At 35.0% G+C, this 18038-nt stretch overlaps 1 protein-coding gene across 3 annotated transcripts in view; it reads left to right on the forward strand.

Annotated features, from left to right (window-relative positions):
• The first annotated feature begins 5671 nt into the window (after nt 1–5671).
• LOC122565832 (protein pinocchio) overlaps nt 5672–18038 on the forward strand; it is a 58314-nt gene continuing 45947 nt past the window's right edge. Inside the window, exons 1-6 of one of the 3 annotated variants that reach the window (XM_043722235.1) lie at nt 5672–5845; nt 6293–6462; nt 6516–6670; nt 6733–6897; nt 6969–7154; nt 10663–10854. In XM_043722235.1, coding sequence (XP_043578170.1) covers nt 10710–10854 — 145 coding nt within the window. In that variant the 5' untranslated portion in view covers nt 5672–5845; nt 6293–6462; nt 6516–6670; ... (1 more) ...; nt 6969–7154; nt 10663–10709. The remainder of the gene's footprint in view (nt 5846–6292; nt 6463–6515; nt 6671–6732; nt 6898–6968; nt 7155–10662; nt 10855–18038) is intronic. The other 2 variants (XM_043722233.1, XM_043722234.1) reach the window with 2 other exon arrangements.

Raw genomic sequence — 18038 nt, forward strand, 5'->3', positions numbered from 1 at the left:
TTTGAAGGACTTTAGCTAATTAAATCTTAAAATTTATAACGGGTCTTCCGACTAGCTGAATATGTATTGTGGATGCATTGACATCTGGTGATCATCTTACCCGGAGAATAGGGTCTGTGTGTGGCGAGCCACGGGACAGAAACCGTTGGAATGTTTACTGTCGAGTGCCGCTACAACTATTTCTTTTTAAGGAGAGCTATACTATTACTCCATACCTTTGTTAAACAAAACGTTCATCTCTTGACCGCGGCTACGTTCGGCGACTGGTTGTCACTTCGAGTCCACTATCAAGCTCATTATCACAAATCTCGAACAAATACAATCGGATTGAATGACGACAATTGCTTAATTACAGCTATGGTACAATCTAGATTACAGTGTTAAGGGGGGTTTTCCCAAAGTTTCAAAGGGAAGATTCCGGTGTCCTTTCATCTCCAACATATATATACATAATTAGCTATCATTTAATGTGATTTGTATTTTTAATAGTAGATATATGGGTTTTTTTACATTATCGATATACAAAATACTATTATGGAATCAGTAATATAAAATGAAAGATAATTATATTTCTATCTCTCTGTTATAGTATGTTTACCATTTCATTCACTTCATATATCTATTATAAAATGTCTTGTCTTGCAATTGTTTAGAGGTAGTCACTTTATTTACGTTTCAATCTTAAGATTTCTAATGTCAGAGCTGCTAATACTGTTTAATTGCTTCTTTTCTATGCATCTACTTTTTTTTATACGTAGGGAAATGCTCGTGGACACCCCCTCCCGCTCTTCTGGGAAGCGGGAAAGTGTCGGACTTTACCGACTAAAATCCCACGGTGAATCACCTGACGCTTAGCTGGAATGCCCCAAGACCTTTTTCGAATTATTGCCGGAGCACTCCTGCGTCTTCTCCTATCTGCGGGAGTCGTTCCTTAGTTAGTTCGGGCATTGGGAGGGCCACCCCTCTCAACGCTATCCCCTGAGCTGTCGTGCAAGTCTGAGGAGATCACCTAAGACGGCGTAGAGATGTCCTTCAGCGCGAAACCCTGCAAGGGTGGGATGTTCTCATCCTCTCTCGCTCTGTTCGTTCGTTTACGAGCATTACGCCTTCCCAATATGAGCGGACTGTGAGGAATTCTTGTTGCCCCCTCAGCATCACTTTCACAACCGACGAGGGGTCTAATATCCCGCCAATCGCTAGCCGTAGAATACGACGTGGGGCCTCCACGCCGGACAAAATTCCAACGTGTACTGGGCCGTGACCTCACCGACACCGCAATGGTGACAAGTGTTCGTCATCTGCAGGTATTCCCCGAATACTCCATGTTCTGCGAGCACCTGCGTCATCCGAAAGGACAGCGGAAGGCGCCCGCGGTCCTTCCAAGGCTCCCAATTTGGCAGGACCGATCTAACGGCCCGGTGGTAGCGGTCCTGGTCTTCGGCGAGTAGGTCGAAGCATCACCGCTTCCACACCTCTCGTCTAGCTTCCTCCCGAACGTCTCGGGCCGCCTGCTCGGCGGGGAGAGAGTCCCTGCTTGAGCTTAGGCCCCTCTGGTTTCCGTACACTCGTCGGAGCGCCAAGGCCTGGTGCTCGAATGGAGGAGACGCCGCCAGAACAGTTGCCAACGCATATGATATCGTCCAGTATCCCCTTACGATCCTGATGGCGATCATCCTATGAAGCCTCCTCAGAAAGAGTAGACTGCGATGACTTGTCATCAGATCCCTTGTCCACCCAGGAGCCCCGTACAGAACTCAAGAACGGACGACTCCCTCATATAGTCGGCGCACTTCTGCCCCACCGAGATTCGGCAGCAAGCCACAAAAAGCGTTGGCTGCCATCGTTACTTTAGAAACCAGGAGCTTGAAGTGCGGTCCGAACGTCCATTGACTGTCGATGGTGAGGCCCAAATATTTCATCTGAAGCCCTACCTCAACCACCTCCACGCTTATGTCCAAATACAGGTCGGGCGGTGGAGTCCCCCTACGTTGGTAGTCGTAAAACCATATGGCTTTCGACTTGGCTGGGGATACTTCAGGCCCAGCCTGCGTATAGCCCATATCGTGCAGGCAGCGGCAAGCTCTCCGTGGCGCAGCGTCTCGTGCCACCAGCGTCCCCTGACCAAGACCAACGTGTCGTCCGCGTAACACACCATGCCTAAGTGTGGAGGCATGGGACAGTGAAGCACCGCGTCGTAGCCGATGATTTACAGAATCGGTCCCAAAACCGAACCCTGCGGAATACCGCGCTCAACGGGCCACCACCCTTCTCCATCCTTGCCAATGTAACCGACCCATCTGTAGCTCAGGTAGGCCCGTTTGACACGAATAATGTAGGGAGGCACCTCGAAAAATTCTAGGGCCTCCAATATCCCGTCCCGAGCTATGATGTTGAATGCATTGACTATATCTAAAGAAACTGCCAGCGCTACCCCACGAGAAATCATGGCCCGCGACATGTCCCGCACCCAGTTCACTGTATCCACCGTCGAGCGGCCCCGCCGAAAGCCGTACTGGCTTTCGTACCAACCGGGCACTCCCCCTGATATGTGGGCCTCCAGACGGGCGCCAATGACTCTTTCGAAGAGCTTGCCCACTTCATCCAGTAGGCACACCGGATGATACGCGGACGGCGAGTCCGTCGGTCGTCCCTCCTTCCGAAGCAGGACCAGCCTCGCCATGCGCCATATCCGAAGGTAGATTCTCTCTCTCAGACACCGTGTAAATAGGTGATATAGTCTGGGGGCCATGACCGCCATCGTCTCCGCCCATATCCGTCCCGGGGCTCGGGCCCTGCGACACGTCGCGGGAGGCTATCCTGCTCGCCGCATCCAACATCTCCTCCTCCGCAACCCCTAGTTCCTTCCCCCACTCCATTGTCCAAGTTGAAGAAGTGCGCGGCTGCCTCGGGTTGTCCTCCTGTGGCGGGAACAGCGTGCGAATGACCTTCTCCAGCAATGCCAGATCCATATCTGCCATCAGCGGTGAGGCCCTTGGCCGCAGTTTCTTCATCACCATCCTGTACGGCCGCCCCACGGGTCGGATTCGACTGACTGGCCGAGATCCATCTAGGATCGGGCTTTAGCGATCTTGATTCTCCGCTGTAAGATGCGTCGCGTCCCTCTATATGCCTTGTAGCAGAGGGAGATCTCTTTCTCGTCATGAAGCCGCCGACGGCGGAATCTCTGGGGGCCCGAACGCACCTCGCCCGTAGCTCTGCTATCTCCGAGGTCCACCCGGTACACAGTCCCGTTCTGTCTAGTACCAGACACGGAGCAAGGCATCGACGCATCACATGCCGCGTTCATGTCTCGGCGAAGGTACTCCGCCTCCTTGTCCACGCTTGTCTCCTTTGTACGGGCGTTCCAGTTCCAGGCCGCGACAATGGCTGCTGGTCGAGCCTCTGTTAAGTAAGAGGAGCCCGAGGCCCTCAGCTCAGTCTAACAGCATCCATCCTTTGTTCCCCCATTGCGAAGAGTGAGCATTAAAGTCTCCCAGGACGAAGACCTGACGTGAAAGGTATCGTCTCACACAATCGCCAACTCCGTCCAGGAACTCCTCAAACGCAACCAGGCCAGTGTTTGGGGAGACATATACACCCACCACCACCATCCCAGCCCACTGGATCGCGGCATACCCCTTGCCCTGCTCGAACAGGATCCCTGCAGCGGGCGTGCCCGATGCTGACGTTGTCACAGACGAAATGCCACAGACGAAATCCGACTAAACAAAGCAATAAGATAACGAAGTTTCAAGCACGTTACCATCAGGATAACATCCGGTCATTCTATCCGTTCCCAGAGATGTATGATCAAGGCCCATTCCCACTCCAACGAATAAAAGAATTTAAATACACCCCCTAAAGATCATCCAAGTCAGTCTTGAACAGTCACGCCTAGAGCTCAGAAGTGTATTGCAAACGAAAAAAATAAAGTTTCTTTTTTTTCCCTAAATTTATTTTTTTTATTTTACGTGACAACGTCCACGTCATAGCAATCAAACCATCCAGGTCTCCGACCCAGTTAGGGGTGTCTAGTATACGATCTCAGCTACAACTGCCAGGACAACCCTGCTCTCCGTTATCGTCTGGAAAAGCAGGTCTTGTGCCCGTTTCGATCGCTCCAAATTGGTCTGGAAAAGCCGCATGAATCTACTTTACCAAGTTCGTATCCATGGCCTCCCGCCGGCCATCTGCCACACTCGTGATCCTTTCCTCTTCTTACGGTAGGTCTCTCGCGTTGTCATCCTGCCTCCTGTCCGCAGCAGGCTCCCGAATCCGGATCGTCCTTTTAGTTTTCGGCGGAACGCATGCGACCCCTCCCATTCTGTGGGTGGTGGGCGCACCGAGCGACTCACAGAACGGGCACCTGGGCACGGAGGCAGGGCAGCTCTTGGTCTGATGTCCGATGCCTCTGCACCTGTAGCATAGCTGCGCCCGATCTACCATAGATCCGCAGGTCGCTCTCACGTGTCCCAGCTCTAAGCATCTATAGCATTGTAAGGGCCTTTTCAGAATGGCTTCGACACTTGTCATTGACCAACCCTTTATATGCATCTACTCTAGATTTTCTATTTATAAATAAATTTATTTAACAATAGGGGGAGATTCAAACCTATATTTGAAAGAGAAAAAGTGAAAAATGCATCAGTTACAACAGAAAAAATTGTAGAACATCGTACAATTGTTGCAATAAATAATGAAAATTTAAATGATTTTTAGATTTAGAAGTGTCATTCATATTGTGGAAAAACAACATGTCCAATTTCTAGAAAGCAAGCGAATTCGAAAACGAATAAGAAATATACTACTTCTTCTAGAAGTCGAAGTCACAATCCTCGACATAGATCATCCCATCATGTCAGACTTGTGTTTGGTTATTAGACATGTATTGGTTAATATAGTATATTTTCCTTTTTTTTATAAATATGATCCTTTCTTTTTGTTTTTAAATATTGCGGTTAAACTTCGATTTATTAAAAATAAAATTATTGCCTTCTTTTATTGCTATTTAATAATTTTCAGTACATAGAATAAAAATGCGTCTTAATTTTAGGAATCCAGCGGTTTAAAAGTTATGCGTATGTAAAGCTAAGCGTTTTTATCATATTTGACAGTTTGCTTTGATGTCATATTGCTTCGACACAAATGAATATTAATGTTTGAAGATATACTGCCTCCAAATTGTCTCAATTATCAATTTCATGACATCAATTTTGTTTTTGCGACAGAAACAGTGCCATAAAAATCGGACCTTTTTCCGGTCGTTTTATTTCGTTTTATTTTTTTAGCATGGATATCGTCGCTGGTTGTAATTAAAGTATTGACGCGTAATATACATGAACTTTGGCGAAAATTAATATATCAACATAGCCGGTCGCCTTACAGTCCCTGGAATTTTATAACTATTGCCAACCTAATTCAGTACTCACCTGTAATTTCCATGCTGTGATTTACTGTTTTATGGCTATATCTTTCGCAGCAAGTTCACCATAACTGTTATTAGGCTAAAAGACAAATCATCTACAAAAACAATTGACTAGAGAAAAAATATCTTCTCTAATTTGACTTATCCCGTCTAAGTGGCTGCCGCCCACGTGTATTTATTATAGTCAGCGATTTCACTCATTGGACGAGTCGTGGATAAAAGCCAACATGGCGTCAAAATAAATTGTCAAATACGTTAAAAACCCTCAATTTTACATATGCATAACTTTAAAACCTTTGGATTTCTAAAGTTAATACTTGCATTTTTTGATTCTATGCGTTGAAAAAAGGCAATAATTTTATTTCCATTAAATCGAAATTCAGCCAGTATTGCTATATAGTGGCCGCAAAATAAAAATCGGTACAAAATTTGTACAACATTGTGTTTATTATAGCATTTGTATATTAATTAACTTCAAGTATATTATGTTTTATATCATTTGGCAGTACTTTAATGATGACAAAAACTTAGCAATTGATAATTATCTATTATATATTTATATGATTATTTATATTTAATTATTTATTTATATAAAATTATAGATATAACCTATACATGTACATATAAATAAATTTACCATTTGGTGAAATACAAAATGAATTTTAAATTATAATATTGTGTATTAAAACATTAAATACCAAATATTAATTGTAATATATAAACAAATATTTAAAAACTAGATTTTCTTAAGTATTCTTTTAGTTTCCTTTAGTTTAATGATAGGTACAAATTATTTGTTGCAGTCTTGTGTATTTATTTAATATATTTATTTTCCAGTTTTATTAAATTGTTGTATAATTTATTTAGGAAAAGAGATTTCACTGAAGATAGAAGTAAACAGAATGAAGAAAAAGTTAGGCGACATAATCAATAGCACAATGCAGAGAAAGAGCATTTGCGAGAAAGAAAAGGTCATTGGGTCATACACATTTAAGAGATTAAGGGTAAAGAGCATGGACCAGAGAGTCTAATCACAGGTATATAACAAGACATGTGGAATGTCACGTTTTTTGAAAATTAAATGTTACAGATACTATTGACACAACAGGTCATTCACAGATAAAAGTCTGTATTAAGAAAGATTAAGAGAACAGTCCCAAAAAAGAAAAGAAAGAGATATGTCTAGAAAATAGAGGGTACTTTCATCACATTATATCAACCAGATTTGTTTCTGTTTATTATTAAGTAAGTATTCAAGTTATATGTGGAATATAACTTTTCTGACATTAAATTTTGTTGGTTGTTAGCATTTTCTTCCTATAATTGGTTGGATTTCTCCTTGGTTTCAATTAGAATGCAGGCTTTGCAGGAACTAGATATATGATGGGTTTAATTATTAAGACCATTACGACCATTTTCACCACAATTTATTTTGCCAGATATGTATAGATTATGTCCGCCTCCAAATGCTAGTATGTATATTCATTAATTCATAATGATGTGCATGAAGAGTTACTGTGTTTATTATTTATGTTTTATATAGGATTTAGGCCAATATATTAATGGAAGATGTATGATGAATGGAGAATTAATGTTTTATTGTACAATACATGAACGTATAGTATTTGCTGCATCAAATATTAGACATTGTACAAAGATTAAACATTCTTCAAAATATCATAGTGAAGTAGATAATGTTTAATTCAAGATACTGTTATGAATATATGAGGTACACAAGTGTTATATATTTTTTTAATCACTATATTATATTATAAGAATCTTTTTAATATATAAGATATATATAGAATAAGAATTAGGAACTGTATGAATTCGTTCATTCAAACGCTATAACATAAAACTTGACGCTTGATGGTTTTCACGATCTCACTATTCACTATCATCACTATTACATTTATACAATCGCTTTTTAAGCTAAAAATCATAAAGACAAAGAATACTTATTTTTAATCACTGATTTCTCGAACATCGATTATTATGTAATATTTATGTATTTTTAAGTATATTTAATATTTTAATATAGTTTCCAAAATCTTATTAAAATGTTTTATGTTTGATGTATTTGTATGTGAAACTTGCTCATATATTTTTTATTGATTTATTTTTGCTCCTATACAAATTGCATTAATTGATAATGAATTGTGAATCATTAAATTTAAGAAATATGTTTATGTGGCTTGATGTTATTTTTAATAATAATATAAAAATATATATAATTCACTCTATATCATACCTTATGTCTACATATTTCAAGGAGGTTTTTTAGTATAGCAAATTAGTTAGCATTCTTAGTATTTGTCTCCTTTACTTTTAGCATTTAGGTAACAGACTTTAAGTAAATCTGATAGACCTTAATAAAATATTTAAAATTTTTTATTTTATAAATGACTTTTTGTTATAACACAGAGCTGATTAAGAAGCCTATCAAAAATCTTTCTTTTTGAATTATATTATATACTAATGACTAGATTACGGATGTTTACGCATTTATGATAATTATAAATGCATAAGCTACAGAATGCAGATGATTTGCAAAAATATATAAAGTAAATTCACTTTTGTTGTAAGATTTAAAAGATAAAATCAGTCTTTATTTAAGTTTTATTTAATTGCCTTAGCAATATGCTAATCATGTACTAAAATTATAAAAGTTCATACCAAAGAAGCAATTTTCTTTTAAGAGAACACCGTTTATTTATATTGAATTACTTCTATTTAATTTTGTTAATACAAAAATTCGACAAAATTCAAAATTTCGAAATCGCAAGTTCAAATTGAAAATATTTGACATATCTGACAAGTTCCTGTTACGAAGTTAATCATTCCTCATTTCTTTTTAGAGTTACTTAAAGTTATGTAGATTGTAGAATATGCAGATATTTTAATTTAAATAAATACTTACAAATTAAAAAATATATAATAACCTCAATTAATGCTTTTTTGTGTTTCTCGTTTGAGGATTCTGACCCCCTTACCATATTCATGTCACATGCGACATTATCGATACCGATATAGTAGAGGCACAGACGTAGTAAATGGTAGAGATTTGAATCTTCAAATTGAAACGTTGTCACTGTTGTCAGTCAACCATCAACCATCGGTTCGTACGGTTTATAAAAGTGTGCATCGTTTTCTCTATCGCGGAAGTATTCGAAAATTTAGTGTCAACGAATTGTGAAACTTTAAAGGAATCAATAGGTTGTATAAATTATAGAATAGATTCAAGTTTACAGATTCACTTACCCTAAAGATTTTATATGTGTTTCAATGTTTCAATTCGATATCTCGATTGTGCGGTCTTAAGTTTTACTTATTATTTATACATTTCCATATAAGAATGTGCTATTAAATTGATCTTTTAGCTTATTGTACATTGATTAATCTATACAGAAATACAAAATATTAAGTCATACAAAACATGGAGAATATATCGATACAGCATATGATGTTTTTTTACATAACATTTTATTGAACTTTCAATAATAAATATTTCATAAATATTTTCCAGTGATATTTGGAAGTATCACGTTATGTATATTAAAGTAACACTTTAGTATTTACACTTAAGTATTTTTTAATTGTACGCTTCATTCTTTTTTCTGAATATATTCTTCTGCAACTTTTTTTATTTCTTCAATGACACGATTAACGTCTTTAATTGTAAGCATTTTTTCTGATACGTTGTAATTCAGTCTATACCTGTGTCTACTATTGAATGTGTTATTCAAGATAAAGTGTTATAATTGTCTTTTAATTATTCGAAGATATGTATTATTTTACGAAGCTGCACACTATTTGTTTAAATTGTTATGTAAAGATTAATTAATATTAACATTATAAGATTATGAATAACTATCAATTTTACGAATTTTACTTTATAAATTGTACTTTTGTGACATTAAAAAGACGTATTATTAGAAAATTATCAAATTGTTGAAAAACAAGATAGTGTTATAATTTTGCAATTAATTATTCATTGTATATTTTTATATTGTGTCATAAAGATATTAGAGAATTTCAAAACCATTTAAACAGCAACGAAAGAAAGAATCTAAACGAAGTTATGATACATATACAGTTACGTATATAATATGTACGAAGCAGATTGTTGCATTCAAGTGCTACTTTTGTTCCGCTTTATCGTCGAATCTACTAATGTTATCGATTACAATGTACATGGGTTATTGTTTACTTGAGAATTCAAACGTTTCATCTTAGCTTTCGTTTTAAAACTTCTTCTCTACTTTTTTATTTTTGTTTATTGTTTTCTATAATTCTACGAATCAAAGGACCAATTTCTTTAACAGTAATAGTTTCGCGAAAATCAAATTCATTTATCACTGTGATTAATTATGATTGTCATTAAACACACCGTTAATGCTATATGTATTTGCAAACGATAAATCTACTTGTAAATTATATGATTTATTGTGATGTAAATGCTCGCAAGGATACACTTGTTGTTCCAAATATCCCGTCACTGCACTGTTTTTAAATTGATCTATTTATCGAGAAGAAATTAATTTTTTTACATTTGTGTTATTCGATAGTTCAGTTTTACATTTTCATTAGATGAAGAAAGAAAAGTATTGTATTATTTGAACCGATATACCTTCCGTTCGAAAGATCATTTATTATTCTTTACATAAGCTATTACGTTTTAATCAAGATACTATAAATGTAAATTAGATAACTTGGGGAATGAAATTGATCGAATAGATTTCTCTCTCTCTTTCTCTCAAGGGTAATATCGATCATGGCTTCATTCATTATCGATATGATACGTATGTTGATTGATATTGTAATGACACTTTTTGATATTTTATTTAAAAGGAAAGCAATTAATAATGTAAGCCTGCTCTGGGACTGACCTTGCGTTACTATTCATCATACATATACATATATGCGTATCTACATGCATATATTAAAGCGTCGGGGTATTTCAATAGAGTGTGCCTTTAAGACATTTTCGGAAATTCCTTTATCATGTATAATTCATTTTAGGCGAATGCTTGTAACTTAATAAGTTTCTGTATAATTTAAATATGTATCTGGCAAGCCAAGGTCACTGTTATTAATCAGAGAATAGATTGCTTATTGCAACATGTATAATCAAATAAAAATCGTTGATGTACAATCATTATTTATCACAAATTATACATTTAATATCAAATTTTTGGTTTGAAACCGTATATATGTTAATTTCTTTTCTGTTAAAGGTTTGAAGCATTCTGGTGTTCAAAGTTCGTTGCGTGTTTTCGAAATTATGGAGAACAGAATGACGGAATTTGAGGAAAACGTGTCCTTCGATATCGATGACCCGGACTTTGCACCGACGAATCCTCCTACTATTCCTCATACTGTTCTTCACAGCGTACAATTCACCGATATTACATTCGGCGTTAATAAATGTGAGTACATTCGCCTTTGGTTCTAGTTATTCTAGAATGCTCTAGACTCTAAATCAATATATACGTCATAAAAAGCATAACCGAATAAAGAGATGAAAATCTTTAGAAGAGATTTACATTTGGGACGAAAAATAAAATTTTGAAGTATTATAAAGATAAATACAAAACAAATAGTACCCTCGTTCTTCTTTCCAATGATATTTTCTTTTCTTTTAAAATTTCATATTTTATTTATTTTTTGCATTAACCCACGATGCTACTTAAGTAGGAAATAAGTATTCGTGACTCTCTTTAGTTTCGTTCTCAATGTCTGTTCAGTACTAATATGTATAATATGAATCTTTCAATCTCTTCCCTCTGTGAATAAACACTTTATTTGCCAATGTAACAATATTTTTTTACTACAACAAATACAATAAAATATTTGGAGACAAAATTGTGTACAATAATTGCTATTTTTGTTTTTCTTCATATGACATTTTTTTCATTGTATTTACATATTTTTTATTGATTTTTAAAAATATATTTTGATAAATGCTATTCGTTATCTTCTATTAATGATAAGTAATTTTTTTATTGTTCTATCAAACTTATTATCTTCTTGAAATGTGTATGGATGTATATATTTACTTTGTCGAAGCTCTTCAATTCGCATGGTTTCCAGAATATCTGATAAAATCGCATACACTTGCGTACTAAATTGTACGATTGCGCACGCACGATCACGTGCCGATTCTGAGGTATCGTTGTTGCCGCTGGACAATGCGGATACTCTATAATGGAGCGCAACATTTTTTGCGAAAATTCCAGCGTATCCTATGACCGGTGTTTAATGCCATCAGTGAAACAATAGCGCGAAACAATCGATGACTATTGCAATGCACTATCGAATACGTTACCATTACGTCTGAACTTAATTGGAAACATATAAGTTACGAATAATAACATGACGTTAATGGTTTGTATGCAATCAATGTATAAAAACATTTCGGAAAAAAACTGAACAGACTGTTTCTTACGTATACGATAATTTGTATGATAATTTTAGATGTTTTGAAGATTTACAATGACAGAGTGAATGACGTAGTTGCAGGTCGAGGTACAGCCACCGAATTTAATATTAATATTTTGTTTACATCTTCTGGTATTTGCTGACTTTGTAGAATGATTCAAATGAATCGAAGTAGAATAGAATGTAATCACTAGATTGGGGATGTTTATGCACTTAAAATGTGTCAGAGTATGCAAATAAATTATATGAAATATGAAAATGCAATCTTAATAATTCGAAAACGTTTCCACCAATAATTAAACTTCCTGTCCGCTTCCAATTAAGTCACATTTCATTAAAATCGGCCCCTCTATTGAATCACTTAATCCGTTACACTAAAGCGCTACACGTGGAATGACGCGGTTATCTCGGTCTCTATCGCTCTATTATTATATTAGACGCGAAGCATGCATAGTTCGCGAGACGGGAACTCGATCTACGGACAAAATTGGATCCACGTGGATATCAGCTTTCTTCCTGAGAAATCAACCTCGAGTCGGTGCGGTTGTGCGGACAGCCGATTTTAGTTCGCGTCTGGCGCGCGAGCACTATTCATTTACTTAGATAATGATGCTCCTTTGTTCAATTAGCAGATAGGATCTTGTTGCACTATGCAATAACAGTTACTTGTTGCATTCGGATATATCACTTTCCTCTTTTTTTATTGATTTATTTTGTTGAGTTTAGAGAAAGGTAAAGCTAATCGTAGTTATTTATTTTTTAGTTGCAAAAATATGTAAAATATCCAGAATATAGTACTTATGATATTTAATGAGTGAACATTATTGCATAAATTTTGTTTCTCTTTAGTTGTGTTCATGAAAATGTAAATTTGCATAAATATTTGCAGATTATTAATCATATTGTTATTATGGTTTGTTAAACGCTACATTCATTTATATATGTACTTTTTGTTCGTTATTAATTAGATTCTTTCATTTCATGTACTTTTTAGCGAGGCTAAATAATGACAATTCTATGACATTTTTATATTGAATTAATTAACCTTATGTTTATATACTAATTTCGAAAAGTTGTTATATATACTCTATCATTTGAATATTCGCGGTGCATTTTGCATTTTCTTATTAACTGTTATTCACATAGTAGTGCTCTACATTATCAACAATTTTGTTCCCTATATTCCTGGCTAGGTGGAGCTCAAATAAATATCCATAAAATAAAGTCAAGTTACTGATGAACTTCTTCATTTTTACTCAAATCTTTAATTAAATTTATTGATTTATTTTGTTTTTGATACTACTTGTTTGAATCGTAAATTAAATTATATTTTGAAAATGCTACATGACACATGTATCTTGAATAGAAAACTAAAATACAAATCTGGCTTAAAATAAACAAAAAAATTAATTTAATTATCAGATAAGTTAATTATCAGATGAGTTCTTTTACTTCAACGGATGTACATATGTATGTCACTAAATTATTCAAACTCGTTTCAGATCAACTTCATCAGTTATTTTAACTTCTTTTATTGATAAATCCGTAACAGTTTCGAAATTTTCCGTGATCAGAGGTCAGCAAGTTTATCAAGACCCCCTGCGTATAATAACACGAACTTTGAATGAAACTAGATTAGAACCAAATCTCAGTTTACCCTCTTATGACAATAGATTTTTTCTGGTGTGAATTATTCATAATTGCCATTTATATTTAAATATAAATTATATTAAATATAAAATTTATATATAAAGGAAGATGGTATTCCTTGTTCAACCTTTTAAGGGTTATTGTCTTCTTCATACATTTTCATCGCATTCGTTTTATGCAATTGTATTCATAACAACAAACAATCTATTAAAAAATATAGTAAGTAAATATTAACTCTTGAATTAAATTGACTTACTGAATTCATAAATACTTAGCAAGCCTGTATTATTATAACATATTGCATAATTTTACAAATTTTTAATGCCGTTGCAAGGTACTCGTGATTTTCTAAAATTGCAATATCATTACTATATTTGTTTTCATTTTGACCATGCATATTTTAGACGAGAAAGTTGATAACTTTGCAAGTGTTATAAATAGTTCAATACTATCTCATTACTTCTGTGATTTTATGGTTCCCACTTGTAATAATAAGTTATTTCTTCTTTCTTGTTTTAAGTTTATGTTTAATTCGATTACATCAAATTAATAGAACGTTGGAACCAAAAACAAAGTATCGACAGAACATCCTAGAATGGTTAAAAATGATGTACCTAAAACTATTTCATTGAAAGATTTGTGTGAATGCGTATGCGAACTCATCACATATGCATTTATTGACGAGCGTGAACATTCGGCGTTTCGTTTGATCGATCGTGTTTTATTAGTGACTGGTCTTCACCTCCCCTTTGTATTAAATTGAAATTAGCACGCACATTTATATGAAAATAGGTCATTTCCTTAAACGAAGGAAGTGAGCAAGTTGTATAACCTTCCCTCCGTCGAGGGTCACAACCGGAATGGTATTCGGCGAACATAGAACATATTCACGTGATTAACACGTGCTACTTCTTAAGTGAACTGATTTAGTTCTGGTCACAATAGATCAGCCCTCGAACTTCAAAGGCGCTTTTAATCATTTTCGACGCGGCTGCCAGCCATCTTTGTCATGAGAAAATATTTCTGTGGACAATTTATGTTAAAATTCAATTAAGTATACGTTATTAAAAAAAATGTCAAGCTAAGTATTTATTAAATAAATTTTAAATCTGACTTAATAATATCTAAATTAAGGTAATATATCATTTTATGGGGCGTATCATGTTATGTATATATAATTTTTAAAACAGTTTAATTTTAGTTCTTATAAATATCACAGTACATATGGATATTGTAGCTTTTATATTAACCCCTTAACCTACGATTTACGTTCGAGAATTTTGAGCCGAAAACGTAATAAGAGCTCGCGCAGCCTTCGAGCCATTCGCACGACTTGTGTAGTACGTACCACGAGCGATGCCCGTAATATTTACGATCGGTCCGATCATCGTACTACGGGCTATGCCTGTAGTTGTAGGTTAAGGGGTTAAAAATCCTTTACAGTCTTGGTATCATTTAATTTTGTTTATATTATATTGTATCTGTTATAAAATTATGGTGTCTTTTTCGTAATGCTCGCTCTTTAAACAATTTTTTGTTCACTACCGAAAGTAAAATCGATTTGTATTTTTAAATGCAAATAATTACAGAGATATCGGTGTATCAGCATTATACGATGTTTTTTTTGTTATAGGACATTATTATAGTGATTTAAAAAGTTGAAGGATTTATAAGTTTGTAATACTTACAAAAATAGATTAAATTTGTTCGGTTAACACAAGTGTGCAAATCAATCGCAACGGAGATAAAAGAAGATAGAACGAGCTTGTGTTTCAAATCAGATTCGCGTTCCAGGTTCCTCTAAAAATAACTTTTTGCTTGCTTTATTGAATATTATAATTTTCCTGGCACAGTAACCGTTTAACCATCATATTTAGGGAAGACAATCGGTTGTCATTTCGCACCTCTGTTATATTTTTTAAATAAAACATTTATGAGCTCATATTTATACACAATATTTCTCTTATTTTCACTCATAGAATATGTTTGTTTCGTTTTTTGAAAAAATGTAGGATATCCTGCGAAAAAGTCATGTTTGTTCATTTCCTGGAGTATGAACAACAGGATACCCTCGTAAAATTGATGGCAAAACATTATTCGAGACAAAGTGCAATAACAGCATGTATTAAGAACACAAAAGTGGTACGTATGCTTCGGTCTGTTTAAAGTAGAGCTTCGTTGTGCTTCCATATACAGACATTAATAACACGCCAATAAATTAAATTTATATTTAGCTACTAAACGGCTGTCGTGGTTATAAATAGACAAAACCGTCGGCTTATTTTCAGTTTGCCAAACTAATTATGTAGGTTATAACGAAGAGAGAAGCACAAAGTTGTTAAATCTTGTTCGAAAAGACCAATTCTTTCTTGTACTTTCGTTAAATATATTCTTTACACAAAATGACAATTAAATACTCTGACAATTATCTTTATAAAAACCTATACGTCTAGAACCTTAACCATATTTCGTGATTGTTATATATCTACTTCTTCTCTCGCTTTTTCTCACCATCGAAAATAACGCATTGATCGAGTATTCTCAATCGAATAAATTATCATAAACAATTGTATTGACGTCAGAGATGGTACCAAGCACAGTTCACTGAACTGAATTTTCACTATGCGCTGTAAATCGTAATACCGTGTCGCGACGGGATCTACCTTACGAATTCTCGATTCCCGTTAGCATCGCCTTCGCGTTGTCTCTTTTTTTTTTTTGTGACCAAATAGCGGGGTTTAAATATAATTTTTAACTGTGATGTACACATGTTTATTAACCCAAGTTGCTTAAAACGAAGTATCGGTCACTCTCGAATTCCCTAAACACGAATATTGCCTTGAAGGATACACGCATCTGATGTCGTTCAACCTCGGAACAACACATCGATCGTGTCTAGAACTCGTTATCCGGATGTGACGTTGTTTTCCGTGTGGCTGACGAGAGGTAAAGCCAAGTTGTACTTGAACGTCTCGTTTAGGAAAAGAGAAGAGTGAAAGAGGTTCGATGTTTCTTGGAACTTAGAATCGAACTTCAGTAGAAGCTCTTTTTACTGTTTTTGCTGATTCAAATTTGAATTCTGTGTAATTTGGGCTGGAGATTGTTTCTTGAAGGTTTAATCGATTCATTGAATACAGCTCGATAGAAAACGCAAAGTTTGCGTGGAAGAGGGTAATTTTAATTGGAATGGGATGATCAAAGCTTTCTTCTCGCCGGAGGAAACTGTGAAAGTTAAATTAAAAACTTTTCTTTTTGTGTTTGTAAACATTGTGGTTGAGAAATAGAAAACAATTGAATACAAATTTGCACAAAAATCCCAACGCGGTTTTTATTATATTATCGTTTTTACTTTCAACACATTGAATTTTTTATTATGTAGTTTTTGATTTAGTATTTTTATCTTCGAAACATTTATTTTTTACAAGTATAAAGTTTGGTGATCCCTTCGTTCGGTGATTAATGGAGTGTGGATGTTCATGCATTTATAGGAAATTTAAATACTCAACTCACCATTAGCTTCTACATATTACAGTTTAGTAATATTCAAATAGAAAAATTTTTTGCACTGTTCATCTTTCTGTAGAAAGCCGATTAAAATTGCAAATATCGGGGCTACTTTCCATTTATGATCTACATGTTTTATTATTATTATTCGCTAATTAGAATTGCATTTAATTATCACTTAACTATGCAGAATCTGATTCAAATAAGGTATGAATATTTTTCTACTCGATCGAATAACTATCTCGTAGTGGCTTTGCTAATGTCAACAAGGATCACCATTGGTCCATTATTGATTTAAGTTCCAACACAAATGTAGTTATATTGTCATATACGATGTTAAAGGAAATTTGAATAATTATATAATTGCATTATTCGACAAAGCATAGAATTAATCGTGATATCCTACCAATAAAAGTGTCAAACAAAAAAGATTTATCTACTTTTCTGCGAAATATTAGTGAATCAAAGAGAATAGAACGTAGTTACATACTATACTTTACTTGAAATTCCGAAAATTGCATTGCTAAATAATTCTAATAAAATAAATAAAAAAATAAATGTGTTAGATATTAGATATATGTGATTATATTTTTTTCTTATTTTTCTTATTGTTAATTAATCAGACATTTTTTCGATTGTTTAATATAATTTTGGTTGCACGTGGTGTACCAGTTCAATGCAGTTTCATTAAGATAATGTCATAAGAGATATTCCGACAGACAGTTCGAATGAGCGACGATAAAATATGGTCTCACATGATTCCATAGTCCAGACAAACTTTTATTGTTCGTACATCGTTTGATGCATATTGTAGGAGAATATTGAAAGTAATTGAGCGTATAATGTATCAGAATGAACGAACAATTAGTCACATGTTACGTGTATTACGAAAAATAGAAAAACATACTAATACCAAAAATGTACGTAAGTACATACCTCTACATTTTTTTCCGCAAAATAACAACATACACACGTATATATTTACCGTATACATGTACGGTTTGTACTCATACCATGT

This window comes from Bombus pyrosoma, linkage group LG3 (genome assembly GCF_014825855.1).
Source record: "Bombus pyrosoma isolate SC7728 linkage group LG3, ASM1482585v1, whole genome shotgun sequence".
Classification (NCBI taxonomy): domain Eukaryota; kingdom Metazoa; phylum Arthropoda; class Insecta; order Hymenoptera; family Apidae; genus Bombus; species Bombus pyrosoma.